This window comes from Leopardus geoffroyi, chromosome D3 (assembly GCF_018350155.1).
Source record: "Leopardus geoffroyi isolate Oge1 chromosome D3, O.geoffroyi_Oge1_pat1.0, whole genome shotgun sequence".
Taxonomy (NCBI): domain Eukaryota; kingdom Metazoa; phylum Chordata; class Mammalia; order Carnivora; family Felidae; genus Leopardus; species Leopardus geoffroyi.
The window spans coordinates 69,441,153-69,457,218 of record NC_059339.1 but is presented as its reverse complement, the minus strand read 5'-3'; the positions used below and the strand labels follow the sequence as shown (position 1 = coordinate 69,457,218).

Here is a 16,066-nt window from a genome sequence, read left to right as displayed (position 1 = left end):
AAGGTTTGTTTATTTGAGAGCGCCCTACAGTGCCCAAGCAGGGGAGGGACAGCAAGGGCTAGAGAGAGAGAATCCTAAGCAGGCTCTCCTGAGCCAAAACCAAAAGTCAGATGTTTAACCGACTGAGCCACTCGGGCACCCCTGAATTTTTAATTTGGAGTGCTTCCTATTTAAAATCATTTGGTGTTGGTAGTTAAAAAAAAAAAAAACAAAAACAAAAACAAAACCTGCCACCAATATTGAGAAAAAAACAGGTCACTATGTAAGAGAGAACTTTTTAGTCAATAAAACAGTATCATCATCCCCTTTCCAATACAGGAAAGTGCACCTCTTTCTTTAACATTAAAAAAAAAAATACTGAGGCTTTTTCTTCAAAGCTCATTTAAAACCCCTGCAAATGAAATATTTTTTAGCTAAAAATTGGAGATTTTTTTCCCCAAAGGGTAGCACTGGCCAGGTGACAGAACAGCTGGAAAACAAAATATTTTTTTTATTAGGTTTACAGCTAGGTTTTTAAAGATAAGGTTTTGGGCAAGAGATTCTAATCAAACGGTTATTCGAGCATATCTTTATTTTAGTTTCATGGGTCTATTTTGAAGGAAAGGCATTTTATGTTCTCACAGAAGTGAACAGGCATGATTTCCAAGGTAACAGCTGTGTATACAGCTGTAATTGACATTTTTCTTAAACTATCAAATGGTTTTTAAAAAGTGTTTTCATACTTCTTTTAATCCCTCTTCAAATAGATTTGCCTCAGGCTTCTTAAAATCTATCTATAGACTTAAATAGCAGAGCATGCCCAAGCCAGTATCTTTGGACACTTGGAAATAAGTGACAACATCAGGGTAGTTCTTGGTTTGTTTGAAGGTATTATCTGAGTGTTTTCGTAGTTGGAGGGAGCACATTTTCAGAAAGACCCAGATGGATGTTGCTCTCTAGGACTGCCCTACATGAATTGTGGTGGTTGCGTTATTGGTCACTCAGCTCATAAATAGACTTTCCGGTGCTTCTAAAGCATAACTGGAGTTAGTCAATTAAAGGGAAAGCTTTCTCGGAAATTCATCCTTTTGCGAGAATTATTAAGCAAGAGCTTGGCGTAACTACTCCTCATTGAGACTTGAGGTTGGTTTATAGTTGCGACACTGCTGAGACCAGGAGGTCCCTGTCTAGCCCAGTGGGTGGATGGGGTTGGGTGGTACAGTCATCAGTATTTGTCTGTTCTTTCATTGCTGCCTACAGCCCAAGGTTGAACATATGGTCCTGTGCTCGAACTCTAGGTGTCTGTGTCTGTTCTTGGAGTTTATAAAGTTCTCAGTAGAATGTAAAGCCTACCCCTTTTTCCTAGAGTTGATGTCCCAAACTCCTCTCCCTCGCCATCCCAGATATCCTGCCATTTCTAAATGCAGTCTCAAGAGCCGAGACTTGGAACAGACTAAACCTTTGTTGGGTTCTTTCCCAAATTGTAGCATAGGGCCAGCGTGGGAGCTTCTGATTGAACCAACAGAAAGGTGCTTCAGTTTTAAAGTATTCCTACTGTTGATTCTGATTTCAAAGTTCCTTGTGTGGTTCTAATACATTCTTCTGGCCTTAGAAGTTAATAGAGTTTTCAGAGAAAAAGCTACTATTCATGATTTCTGTAAAGTAGACTCCTGAAACAGTGTAATCATGCATGTGGGAACTTCTACCCTTGACTCAAACATCTTGTAAATCCATGTCAGAAAGTATGTGAACTAGAATAGTTTAATCAGTATTTTGTTTAGACATGGCAGACTGAATGAATCTGTGATGTCTTTATTTTTTTATTTTTTTATTTTTTTCAACGTTTATTCATTTTTGGGACAGAGACAGAGCGTGAACGGGGGAGGGGCAGAGAGAGAGGGAGACACAGAATCGGAAACAGGCTCCAGGCTCTGAGCCATCAGCCCAGAGCCTGATGCGGGGCTCGAACTCACGGACCACGAGATCGTGACCTGGCTGAAGTCGGACGCTTAACCAACTGAGCCACCCAGGCGCCCCAATCTGTGATGTCTTTAAAACGTCGGCCGGCCTTTAGTTGCTAATTATTTCCCTGTGGAAATTTCTCCGTGCCAGTCTGACTAGGCACTTGACCCTTCCTCACATGTGCCTTCTCTCTCTGGCATCAGATCCCCCTTCCATCCCTCCTGTGCCCAGACTGTCTCTCCCCACCTCCCAGTCTCTTCTATTTTGCCACTGACCCATGTTTTCAGTTATTATGTGTGTGTCAGTGAGGACCCACGAATCTTTAAACGAGGAGTTGCTGGATATAAGGTTTGTATTTGGAGAAGACTCTGGCTGATGGGAAGACCATGTTGGGTTACAGGTGTGTCTGGAGGAGGGCACTCAAGCTCTAGGCACCTGCAGTGGTCTGGGGGAGCTTGGGTAGACTTCAACTAGGACAGTAGCATTCTGGTGATTAAGGCCTACTGGACCCCGACTGTGGACAGAACTTTGTAATTATTAGGATAGGAAATGCTATTTTGGCAGGCTATCTAATGTAAATTTAGGAAGTTTGGAGGCCCCTGGGTGGCTCAGTCGATTGAGCGTCCGACTTTGGCTCAGGTCACAATCTTGAGGTTTGTGAGTTCGAGCCCCTCTTCGGGTTCACTGCTGTCAGTGCAGAGCCTGCTTCAGATCTTCTGTCTCCACTTCTCTTGCCCCTCCCCCACCTGTGCTGTCTCAAAAAAATTGGGGAAGTTGGTGGGTGAGGGCCATTTGGGCCGTGTCAAATTTGGAACACCCACAAGGAGGAAGACACGGAGCAGATAGTTGGCACTGTGGGTCGTGGGTGTGGAAGAACATTAAGACTGGAGAGACAGGCTGGCGGGGGGTGGGGGTGGTAGTTGAAGCCATAGGTGTGAAGGAGACTGTGCCGGGAACCAGTGTTAGAAAAGATAAACAGGACCCTGTCCTGGGAAACAGCCACAGGAAGGGGAGATGTGCAAGAAGATGGGCCCATGGAAGGGAAGCTGGGCTGCATGGTCGGGGGAGAGGGCCTCAAAGAGGAGGTGTGGGCCCCTCAACACCACCAAGTAGGACCAAGAGTGAGGCTGCACCCCTTCCAGCCACTGGATTTAGGAGGTCGGGTCCCCAGAAGGCGTTCTCAGGATCTATTTCGGCAGTGTGGGGGGAAGACCATGGAATGCGGGGTGGAGGCAGGTGTGAGGAAGGATGACAGAAGGTGGTGTCTCTGGACCCCTTGCCTGAGATAGAGAGGGAGAGCCAGCTGGACAGGGAAGGCTACGTATTTAAGGGAAGTAGCCTGGGAACAGGGGAAGAGAGAAAATGCAGGAGTCTAAGTTAGGCTGAAAGGAATCACCTTCCTCAGTTCCCTTATTTTTATGTATCGGAAGAGTCAGATCTAAAAGGTCTCCTGACCCGAGGTGCCTGGGTGGCTCAGCTGGTTGGGCGTCCGACTTCAGCTCTGGTCATGATCTTGTGGTCTGTGAGTTCGAGCCCCGTGTCGGGCTCTGTGCTGACAGCTCAGAGCCTGGAGCCTGCTTCTGATTCTGTCTCCCTCTCTCTCTGCTCCTCCCCTGTGTTCGTTCTCTCTCTCTCAAAAATTAATAGACATTAAAAAAAAGTTAAAAAAAAAAAATAAAGTGTCTCCTGACCCTAGCTCAGTGCCCATTCTATAGCACCTCACTTCCCAGATACCTGCTGAGCTATTGGCTTTTCTGTGTCTTAACTGCTCTACTGTAGTGCCTTGTTTGCAGTGGATTTTGGTCTCTCTGTTACACTGCAGCCAGAGAGAGCTTTCCCAAAAGATCACTGGTCACTGCTACCCTCTGTTCTATGGGCTCTGGAGCCAGGCTGTCTGGGTGCAGATCCTGGCTTTGCCACTGACTAGCTCTGTGATCTTGTATTCTGAGGCTCTGTTTCCCCATCTGTAAAATGGGTTGTAATAACCAAGTGGTTATTGGGAGAATTAAGTGAATTTTCATAGATGCTTTGCACCTTCTAAGTGCTCAGTAAATGTTAGCTGATCTTATTTAAAAAAAAAAAAAAATCTTTAATGGCTTCACATTGCTTTCAGGATAAAGACCAAAATGTTCAAGGATTTCGTATGAGCTGGTCTTCCTTGCTTCCCACCCTGCCCTGCTTCACGGTGTATCCAATAGCTGTACTGGCTTTATATGAGTTCCCCCAGATATGTAGAAACTTCCTAACATGCTTTCCTACCCTCTGAATAACCCACTACCTCAAACTTCCCTTCAGAAGAGAAGTCTTTCCTAATTTCTGCTCTGGGGCCATGATTCAGTCATGTGTTTCTGTTGTTTATTTCCTTTGGGATGCTCATCATCTTGTCATTAAGCTTTTAATTGTGGGGTTAATTGATTAGAGTTCACCTTCTATGCTAGATCATAAACTCCATGATCCATAAGAGGCTCTGTTTTTCTTCATTTTTGTGTTCCCAGCCCCAAGCACAGTATTTATTTGTTGCATATTTGGTGGTCAGTTAAGTATTGGTAAGTGAAAGAACGAACCAGTCAATCTAGTTTTTTTTTTTAATTTTTTTTAATGTTTGTTTACTTTTGAGAGAGCACGAATGGAGAGGGGGCAGAGAGAGGGAGACATAGAATCCGAAGCAGGCTGCAGGCTCTGAGCTGTCAACACAGCCCCATGCGGGGCTCAAACCCACAAACTGTGAGATCATGATACGAGCTGAATTGGACGCTTAACCAACCAAGCCACCCAGGCACCCCATCTGTCTATTTTCTTGACATTCAGGGACCTAATATTTATTTTCTCTTCTTTGAAAGCACATGGAAATGATGAGTTAATAAATGTATCATCTTTATGATGGCACCTGCACATTTTTAGCCACAGATTTTTTAAATCCTGAGTTGTCTTTATTCCTCTGACAGCCTGAGTACCTTCCCCTATAAAAAGGCAACATATATGATTTTGAAATACCCTGTATGAAGAGGAAGTTGATCTATTTCAAAAATGCTGAGCATAGGAACTGAATTATCACCTGTTGGCACCTGAAACCGGGAGACATCCTTAATGATTTCATTGGGGTGACCTCCCGAGCCATCTGGCTGATGACGAGGCCCTATGGTGGGGATTCAGGGAGTCCTTTGCTCAGGACTATGTAGCTTCCCCTAGTGCTATCATGGTGTCACCAGCCTGTTTAAGCCACAGAAGAGCCAGTAGTGCGGATAGACGAGCTGCTTATCTGAGATGGTCCTTGGCCTTAAGGTCATTGGTTGGTGCTTTTAGACTGTGCTTCAAACCCAGACCACGGAGTTAAAGAAGCACAACCTTTATTTGCAGGTAGATAGCTGCAGTAAAAGGTGGAAGTCAGGAGCTTCTGATGGAATGCTGGTGAAAAATGAAAAGTGCGAAGGGAGAACGGAACTTAATAGAACACGTGTGTTTCCTCCAGCACATGCACGTGCGTGCACACAGTTTAACTGCTTTGTTTGTAACCCATATGGTTAGCTAATGTGTAGTATAAAACCAACTTCTGACCTGCGGTATGCCATTACTTTCGACTCTAATATGGAATTCTTAAAACCTGTTTAACTGATAATACCTAAGAGTAAGGTTAGGTAGGGGGAAGTGATTTGTTTCCTCTGTTTTAGTTTAAAATCTTCATACAGAAGATACACTTATAACTTCAACTGGCATTTGATGCTGGTTTCCAGCATTAGCCGTCGTCATGCTTTCTCTGCGACTGTGAAGTATCTCTGCCCAGGGCTGGGCTTCAGGCTCAGTGAAGATAGGTGTTTGACCTATGGAATTGCTAGAAGTTCCCTTGATGGGCAGAGCATAGCAGAGGTCCTCAAACTGAGGGATTCTCGGTGAGCAACACACCTGCACCCCCCTCGTTTCTCATGGAAAATGCCTGAAGTTACTGCCAATGGTCCTATGGGTGTCTGCGTGTATTTTGTACCCCCAGCTCTAGGTGCATCACCCTGCAATCCAAGCATGCTACCTAATAAGGTTGCAGAAGCCACCTCTGAGTGAACGAAGTCACCTGGATCTCACACCCAGTTTCTGGGACAGGTTGACTGTGCCCCTAGCACCATCTTTCTCTTCTGCCCAGACACTATAATGTGCTACTGTTGAGACCTCGCACGTTTGTAATCAGATCGCAACTGCATACTGTGTGGTGTTTCCGATTGAAGGACCTACCCTGGACTGTAATATAAGAAAACTATATGTGTTGCCTAATAATAGCTTCTACAAGGTTTTTTTTTTTTTTTAATTTTTAACCTTTGTTTATTTTTGAGGCAAAGACAAGAGTGTGAGCAGGGGAGGGGCAGAGAGAGAGGGAGACACAGAATCCGAAGCAGGCTCCAGGCTCTGAGCTGTCAGCACAGAGCCCAGCCCAATGCAGGGCTCGAACTCATGAACTGTGAGATCATGACCTGAGCCAAAGTCGGACGCTTAACTGACTGAGTCACCCAGGTCCCCCTACAACTTTTCAGAATACCTCTGAAATACTGATGTGGAATACTGATGGGAGTATGCCATTAAATTGTGGAATTTGGACCTCTCCTTTGTAGGATTCTTGGACTTCCCAAACTGTTGGTGTGGTGCTTAGTATATTCTCCACTAAACTAGGACTCAACTTGTAAAAGGTCTGGGAAGTTAAATGCAGGACGGTGTCAGCATAAGTGGACTCTCACTGCCATTTTGAACCTGTAGACTTCCATGGAGATGATGTTGCCTCTTAAGCTTTCCTTAGCCTAAGACTCCTGCTATGAATTTCAGGGGATACTGTCAGCTGCAGGAATGCTTCATAAGTTAGCTTTTAGGTATTCTTCCTCCCACTGCCACATCTGAGAATGGATCACCTTCAGATACCAATACCGGCTCCACCAGATCCCCACACTGAAGCCTCCAATAAGGAGGATGTTGTACAGGTGCATCAGAGATACACATGGGCTTAAGATACAGTCTATTTCCACTTCCTTGATACTGCTGGTGTAAATCACCAGGATATCATTGTGTATTGAAACAAACTCTGACCTGGGCATCTGGATGTCAGGGATCTAGTCCTTGTTCGCTTGCTAACCAGCAGCTCCGGGGAGCCGACATTGGCCACTGTGCCTGGTGCTGGCATGAACAGAGATGGAAGCAAGATTGAGTTCCTCTTTCCTCACCTGCCACCTGAAGTTCTGTGGTTCTAACTTTCTCCTCTTCAGCCCAGAACTTGATCGTGTAGACTGATTTTTCATGTATATACATCCTAACAAAATAATAAAACTGGATGACATTTGAGAGCTTATAATATGCTAGGCAGTGTATTATATGCTTACGTGGACTCTCTCCTTTAATCCTTTCCCTGGTCCTCATCCTCTGTCAAGAATAAGGCTTAAAGGCTGTGGGCTCAGCAAGCATGGGGCTCAGGGCCCAGCACAGACCTCAGCTGGTACCCAGGTCCATGATGGAGATGCGAAGGAATGATCTGGGAAAGTCCATGGAGGATGCAGGGCTGGACCTTAAGAGATGGGCTTCTCAGGAGGAGCAGAGAGGAGAAACTAAATTCTAGGAAATTTGCATTAGTCCACACAGACACTCTGTACATGTTACTACTAATTCTTTCTTCTCACCCAGCCCCTGGCCACCACTAAACTACTTTCCATTCCCTGGACATTTCTTGTAAAGGGAATCATGCACTAGAAAGTCTTTGTGTCTGGCTTCTTTCACTTGGCATGTTCTCAAGGTTTGTCCGTGTCCTCGTGTGTACGAGGATTTCCCTCCTTTATGTTGTCGGGTATTATTCCATTGTACAGAACTTCCACGTTCTGTTCATTTATCAGCTGATCCATATTTACAGTGTTCCCACTCTGGCTGCAATGAATAATGTGGTTATGGACTTGGACGTTCAAGTGTTTGTGTGCATGTGTGTTGGCAGGTCTCTTGGGTATGCACTGGAAAGCTACTTTGAAAGAGTCAAAGTACCATAAGGTCCAAGAGATCTTGTGTTCATTGGTCTTCCTGTGTTTGTTTCTAGTTCCCACTAGTGGCTGATTTGTTTCATGATGACAAAGACTCTGTTCCTGCCACCACTGCATCTGGGAAGGGCTCATCCTCAAAGATCAACATTCGCTCTGCCAGACCCCCTCTGAAAGTCTCCAACAAGGAACACAAGAAAACCGTGGGCCACCAGGTCAGCCTGTGGCAGGAAGCTGTGGGTCGGGGTGCATAAATGAAGAAGGGCAGCAGAGTCCGAAGGAGGCCGAAGTGGCCTCAACATCCGCATCTTCGGCCACCCAGCTCAGTCCGTATGCGCCTTTTGAAGAAGGAAACTGGGAAGCCCCCTCTAGAGGCAGTGGGCAGGAAAGAGGAAGGGAATGAGCATAGCCCCAGCAATGCATGTAATACCTCTGGGAGGACCACACACACCTGGTAGAAGAGGCGAGAGGGTCTACAGTCAGCAGGTTGGGGAGTGAGGACTAAAGAAGCCTGGGGACTAGAAAACCGAGACACTTTCTGTGGGGCCTTTGGGATTTTATGTCCAGTGTGATTTCCAAAAGAAGGGAGTTCCTGCCAAGCCCGAGCAGCCATTCACCTTTCTGTTGCAGGGGATTTGCCTGTTCTGGGCATTTCACTTTACTGTAACAACTTCCAGGATGTCCAGGCACCAGATCTTGGGGGTCCAGGGCCTCAAGTTGAGGAATAACCAGCCTCCAGTCACCATGATGACTTCTGTACTATTTCCTATTATTGACCCGCCTTTCATCTCCTTTGATCTACCATGCTGAGTTACACACGTTGGCAGGTGGGCTCTCCCTGTGTGGGTTGAAGAGTGCTCATGTCAATGTGGGAGGGGCTTAAGTTTGGATCTACAGCAAGGCAGGAGTGTCAGCTAGAATCTGACCCTGAGTCTCTGTATTTGTCATCCTTGATTAATAATAACCGTGACCATAACAGTATCAACAACTACCATCACCAGTCTGTGGGTGTTTCTTTATGTTTATTATACATCTACAAAATGTTAGATAAATAAGTGGACGCTGACTTGTGTCTCTCCAGTTCCGTACCTCCCTGCATCTGCTCATGGAGACCCTGAATGCCACGACCCCACACTACGTGCGCTGCATCAAGCCAAATGACGAGAAGCTCCCCTTCCAGTAAGTGCCTCCGTGGGCGGGGCCAGCTGCCTCTCGGTTAGAGTCAGGCCAGTGAAGCTTGGCCTCTTCTTCCTTACAAGTTCAGGTGGAACTGACACGGGCGCAGCCTTGAGGGGGATTCTGCAGCAGGATGAATAGTTGCTCTTACACTTCACAGATGGTTTCCATGCTGAATACAGTCCAACAGACATTTACCAAGTTCTACCTGTCTGCTATCTAGAAGGTTTCAACAAGATGAGAGGGTACGCTTCCCTAATCCCACAGAGTCTACAGTGGTGTTGAGGAATCAGAGAACCGCATAAGTGTGTCATTAAATGCAGAAATGCCTGTGTGTCATAGCAGACGTTCAGTTCCGAGGTGGGAAGATAGCTGGAGTGGTCAGAGGAGACTTCCTCCACTGGGGAGACATGACCTCAAGTGACATGTCGAGTGATGAGACATGAAGATTGTCCTATTTCTCACATGCCTTCTACCACTGAAATTCCAGTTATTCATACCCGCTCTCCTTCCTCCACCCCACTCCTTGGCCTTCTCTGGCCTAAATTCTACTTCTACCCCTATCTCGGAAATTGTCTTCCAGCTTTACCCATGCCCACATGGTTGACCCCACCCGAACCTATATAGCAGGGACTGTTCAGGGTCTGTGTTCATCTCTGGTTTTTGCCAGGTTCCAGACCAGTATTTCTGAATGCCTGCTGCATTTTCATTGACTCACATCCTGCATGTCTAAAGTCAGACTCCTTGCCCCTCCAGAAATGGTCCCTCTTTGGTCTCTTTTGTAGTAAATGGCATAATCATTTCCTGACCGCTCATTTACCCACCACCAAACCTCAGAGTCCTTCTGGACCAGTGCTGTCCAATAGAACTTTTTGTGATACATGAAGCTGTCCTATAATCTGCGTTGTCCAACATAGTAGCCACAAGTCTACCATGCGTGGCAATTCTGTGCTTGGAATGTGGCTGGTATGACTGAGGAAGTGAATTCTGTCATTTTAATTATATTCAAATGCCTGTAGCTGGCTGATGGCTACCATATTGGGTAGCATAAACCTTGTCAAAGGCCCATAGAGTCTACTTGAAGTTTTCTTAGGTTGGTCTCCCTTTTCTCTTCTGTCACCTTGTTTTAGACTCTGTTTCTTGCCTGAAATACTCCCCTAAGCCTTGAGAACAGTCTGTCCCTTACCTCTGCAGCCTCTCATTCCATTGCCATGAGCCACCACACAAGTTATGTCCTCTGGCCAGAAGAGGTATAATTCTAAATTTTTGAAGCACCTTATTCCTGGCTTTCTGACTTTCTTTTGGACCTAGCATAATTTCTTTCTGTGAAATAATTATTTTGGCAACTCTGTCAGAGTGTCTGAACTACCCCCTGCTGCTCCTATTATTTCATAAAATTTGACCTATACTCAGATGGGCCTTGTGCTGGAAAAGGTCAGGAAGACAGCCTTGAGTCAGCCTTCCTTGAAGCATGCTGATTGTTGACTCTTTTCCTTTCCTCCACATTTCCAAGAAGTGGTTAGGAATTCCCCCCGCCCCCATGGCATCTGTGTACCAGCTGACTCCAGGAGAAGAGAGGCTATTAGAAAGGCAGCAAGTGTGAAAGACTTTGATTATGTGTGAAGGGCAGGAGCGCTGTGCAGGGGCCCCAGAGGAGAGTCGAGGGTTGGGTACCAGCTCTGCCCTCAACCAGCTGCGACCTGGGGCCGTGGGTTCCTCAGAACCTGGTGCCTGCCACGTGCTGTATTCTCTTGCTGGGCCTCCCCTCAGATGAGAGGAGATGCTGGGGGCTTTCAGAATAAGTGTCTAGTCCTAGTGGCCCATGTTTCTAAGACCTTCCGTTGCCTTCAGGACTGAAATCATCCTTGTAATAAAGTGGGGAGAATACTGAACCAGGTCAGAGCACTTGTCTTCTAGATTCAAACTGAATTGTTTCGCTGCTCCAGGAGCTAGCCCTGTACTGTTGGCCTCACCTCTTCACCTGCCAATTGTGGTTTAAAATGATCATCCTGATGAAAAAATTCATCAAATAATGTAGATTATTTGTGAGAAGTATAACAAATTTTGATGAGTAGAATCTATAACATCGTCTAAAATAAATATACGATGTTACTGACATTATTCTAGAAGGAGAGTTCTGTAGGCCTCCTCCCATCTCCTCCAACCACTTTCTCAACCTTAGGACCCTTGACATTTTGGGCCAGGTAATGCCCTGTTATGGGGGGCTGTCTTATGCATTGTAGTATGCTAGTAGCATCCCCATCATTGTGACAACTAAAAACGCTTTAAGATGTTGCCAGGTGTTTCTTGGAGGACAAAATGACAACCCAGTGGAGGACGGCTGTCCTAGACTAAATGCCTTTGATAGCATCTCTTGTAGAAAAGTCTTTTTTCCTCTGCTGTTTCCTTTATTAAAAAAACATTCATCATACCCACTATTCACTGGACACTGGGCTAGGACAAGTGAAATGACAGACCTGCCCCTCATCCTTCAGGAACTGCCAGTCACAGATCAGTGTGGAAGTGCTACAGGAGCAGAGAAGCGAGAAGGTGGTTAAGTGTCCAGGGAGGAGGTGGCCCGGGGGAGTGTGATAAATCTGGGGTCACTGGTGGGAGGAGCTGGCCAGTTTCCTGTGGGCCGGTGCCCTGCTCTCAGCAGTGGACATTCCTGAGCGTCCCGGGGTCCTCAGGTATGACTCAGCACACTGCAGAGCCTGAAGAACAGGTGGGAGCTGGCGGTCTGTGCAAAAATCAGTAGTGGCGCATGACTGCTGAGGGGGAGCTGGGTTCTAAGCTTCCAGTTCTGCTGAACCTTCACGTTCATTGGGAGGAGAAAGTATAACCCTGCGTTTCAGCAGGTTTGACCCTATATTTCTTTGGTGATTTTGCAGTCTGGAGTTAAGTGTCTCTTGTCCTCACTGTGGTCCTCCAAAATTTACTAGGTGGGAGGGCTGATTTCCACTCCCCGTCACCTTGTCACCTCGTAACACAGGTAGCAAGGCTCGTGAAGAGATGCCATTGACAGTGAGCATTCTTTACTCTTGAAGAGATGAGATAAAATACAGAAGGCTGGGGCATGTGAACAAGGAAAGAGGATGGCAGAATCTTTTTGGTGTAGTGTCTGCTTGTTTCCTTTTAATAGGGTTGTTCTTTTCTGTCGCTTAGTCATTGCAACAAACCAGTGAATGACAGTGGGACAGGTATCCCCCGCTTCTGTTGGAGAAGTGAGGCAAAGCTACAGAGAGATTGTGTATTGCCTGGAGGGGCACTAGCTATTGGCGGCCCGTACCAGGTTTTCTGGTTTGCCCTTGCTCTTTTCCCCCATCCCTCGGGGAAGAGAATGGTGCCAGCTCTGGAGGGAAGTGGGAAGACCTTTGTCTACCCACCGTGGCCACAAAGGACGAGCGGTCACCGGTGCTGGCTACGTGTGCTGCCCGTCCCCCCACACACTGCAGAGGGAAGCAGACTCTGGCCTGGAGATCACAGGTGCAGAGGGAGAGGTCTGCAGCCACAGAACACCTTCCCCAAGGCTCAAGCCCATCCACCGCGCTTTCATAACTCGGCCCAGCTGGCCACCGGCAGACGAGAGAAGCAGACCTGTAAACAGCAGAGCCCGTGTTGCTGCTTAGACTCCTCACTACCACCCCGTGTTGGTTAAGGTTTTTCTTGGGTCCCGGAACTGTGGTGCATCCTGGTGACACCTGAGACAAACTACAAAGGGGATACACTTAGGGTTCCTTTTGTTTTCTTTCATCCTATAAGCTCTTCCACGGAGGAGCTTTTTGCCGACTTTAAAGAAAAAAAAAAAGAAAAAAAAGAAATTAACTCCTGCAAAGTAACGGTCTTGTTGTTCAGGACTGTGCAGACTTGAATGCCCACTTGTCTGGTACATACTCAAGTGCCAGGGGCACCTTGGGGCTGGAGGAATCAGGCAGACTTTATGGAGGAGCTGGCTGTCAAAAGTGGCAGGACTTGGGCAGATTTTGGGGGGAGGCAGGAGGAGGCTGTGGGTGACTCCCAGACACCGAGCCCCAGGGCTGACCTGGAACACACAGAGTTCCTGGACTCCAGGTCAGCTCACGGTCTTCAGTCACTTGGAAGGTGCCTGCTGACCCAGGCCGCCTACCTCAATAGACTTCTGGGTTCTTGGTGTAAGAGACCAGCCAGTGCTAGGACCTGAGCGGTTCATACAGATAGATCTGAGGGAAGAAGTCTCTGGTGGAGAGCTATGAATCTGGGTGTGGCGGATTCCAGCCCTGATCCATCCTGCAGAGCTCCAGAAGCTGCTGGGAAGAGAACACCCAGGCTTATCTGGAGGTGGCAGACAAGAGTAGCACGAGAAAGTCCCCCGGGGTCCTAGAGATGAAGAAGCTTCCTGTTTCTCTTTCTCTGCCAGGACAGACAGGTTGCCCAACAGCTTGGCCAAGGTGTGTGCTAAAGCCAGTGTGATCCCGGGAGCTGGGCCTCAGCCCTGCCCGCCCACTTCCCAGAGTGGAAGGAGAGCAAGACACATGGCCCTTGGCTCTAGCTGAGCTGAGGAACAGCCAGAAAGAAAGGGAGCATTTACTTCCCATCCCTCCTCACAGAGCGGGACAAGGGTCTTAGCAAACTACAAGTGGGGATTAATTCCAGTTCAGCTTAGTACTTCCCCCCATGAAGACGCCCTGATTACCTCAGCTAATGCTGACCACTTTCCCCCTGGACTCTTCAAGCACTTTTACTATGGTTATCACATGCTGCTTTGTATGCTGCTTCTATACAGTTCTCTTCCAGTGTGGACACTCTTCGCCCAGACTGCGTCTGACTGCCGATTCTACAACATCCTGCTCAACTTAGGTGTTGGAATAAATACTGGTTTTTCAGTGTTAAACAGCATCGTACAGGCATATGAGCTGTTGAAGATGTGGCTCGCATCTCTGAAGACAGATGGGAATATAGATTTCTTTTACGTAACGAGGCAGCTGTCATGAGAGCAGCTAGTGATGCCTATGTCCTAAAGTTGTGCCAGGTGGTGGTCTAACCGCTTTCATGGGCCTTTATGTTTAATCTTCACACTAACCCTGAAGAAGGGATACTATTATTATCCCCATTTTATAGGTGAGGATATTGAGGTGAAGTTGCTTTCCCCATATTACACATGCAACTGGTCAGGGACCATGTCACAATTCACATCCAGGTCTGCCTGGCCTGTAACTTCCCCTTTTAACTCCTGAGCCAAATGCTGCTTGTGGTGGCAAGTGTCTATGATTTGGCTTTTGAATGAACACAGGTGCCCCCATGGATGGAAATAATAAGAGAAGGCTTAGAGAGGAGGCAGGAATGGGTCTTGGAGGGTGGACAGAATTCAGGTATGCAAAGAAGAGATGTATCCCAGGTAAGAACAAGAACTTGCATAGAACTTAGGTACTGAAATCGTTCATGCACCTGCTAGTCAGTGTCTTCTAGTCTGTGCTTGGCCCCTGACCTTGAGATTAAGGTGCATGATGGTCTGTCTCCCGGTGCAGGAAGAAGTCATCTTACCCTCTCTCCTGTTCCATTTCTTTGCCAGCATGGCCATTTATGGAATGTCTTCCTGTTTTGCAGCTTTGACCCAAAGAGAGCAGTGCAGCAGCTCAGAGCCTGTGGGGTGTTGGAGACGATCCGAATCAGTGCAGCCGGCTACCCATCCAGGTAATGTGCCCACCAGCCATGTCCTGGTGGGGCAGCCAGAGTGTGGTGTCCTAGGAAACCTGTTTATGTGCTGTCAGCCAGAGACCGATCCTCTGTAATGTTCCCAAACAGTGAGGGTCCAAGTAGGATACTGACAGAAGAATATCATTTTGGCCTGAGAAGTATGGAAGTCAACGGCAGTGTCCTCTTGGGCAGCTTTTCACGTTTCAGGCTGGCATTGGTCTGGGCATTGAGCTAGCTAGAGTTGCAAAGGGGATTTCTCCTTCCCTCCCACCTGTTCCCTTTACTTTTTTGTTTTTATTATTGTGGTAAAATGCACCGTTTATTGTCCTAATCATTTTGAAACGTATAGTTCAGTGGTGGTAAGTAAGTACATTCCTCTTTATGCAGCCATCTCCAGAAATGTTTTCATCTTGCAAAACTGAAACTCTGTCCCCATTAAACACTAAATCCCCATTTGCTCCACCCCCCAGCGGCTGGCAGCCACCACTCAACTTTGTCTCTGTTTTTGATGAGTCTCGGTCTTCATATAAGTGGAGTCCTACAGCGGTGGTTGACTGGCTCATCTCACTTAGTCTAATGTCTTTAAGGTTCACCTCGGTAGATGTGTCAGAATTTCCTCCCTTTTTATGGCTGAATAGCACTCCACTGTATGTATAGGACGTATTTTGTCCATCCATTTGTCAATGGACGCCTTTACCTTTTAAAATAGAATCAAATCTATGATGGAGGGTATAATTTTCAATTTAAAAAAACACTATCAAGATCTAATTTGCATTGTGAATAAGTGAGTCACCTAGTGTCTCTCGAAGCTCTGTCAGGACTGGATCCTTCCTAGATGCTTGCCTGAAGTAGGAGTGGGGTGTGGATGGTGGCCAGCTAGCTTTCATGGGGTCATACTGCGTCCCAGTGTCACAGAGGCCAGATATCTCCTGCCGTGACTTGGAGCTGAGCTGGGCAGGGATGCTACCAGTGTAGCATCCCAGAGCCTATAGTGGTTTCCACAGGGACCCCCGTCCAAAGAAGTTCCATATGTGCCAGGCGGTGGAGGGAGACAGAGGAAGCCGGAAATGGGAGGAGGACATGTCTCCAGGCCTCCCCTCCTCCCTGCCGTCTCCAGCCAGCCCTTGGCCACTACAGTTAAGGAACCACTTCGTATGCAGCAGTGTTGTATACCAAGAAGCAACTTGACCGTGAGCAGTTCCCAAAAGTTAGACCCGGGAATCAAGTTAGTGGTGAAATTAGGAGTTTGCATTTGACCCGGAAAGTACAAGGAACTGTCACTAATC

The 16,066-nt window shown here is 47.0% G+C and overlaps 1 protein-coding gene across 3 annotated transcripts in view; it reads left to right on the top strand.

The window, feature by feature from the left end:
* MYO5B (myosin VB) overlaps positions 1-16,066 on the top strand; it is a 340,352-nt gene that overhangs the window by 240,744 nt on the left and 83,542 nt on the right. For all 3 annotated transcript variants that reach the window (XM_045459496.1, XM_045459497.1, XM_045459498.1), the window contains exons 15-17: positions 7,991-8,146; positions 9,013-9,110; positions 14,691-14,777. In XM_045459496.1, the coding sequence (XP_045315452.1) occupies positions 7,991-8,146; positions 9,013-9,110; positions 14,691-14,777 (341 nt within the window). The remainder of the gene's footprint in view (positions 1-7,990; positions 8,147-9,012; positions 9,111-14,690; positions 14,778-16,066) is intronic.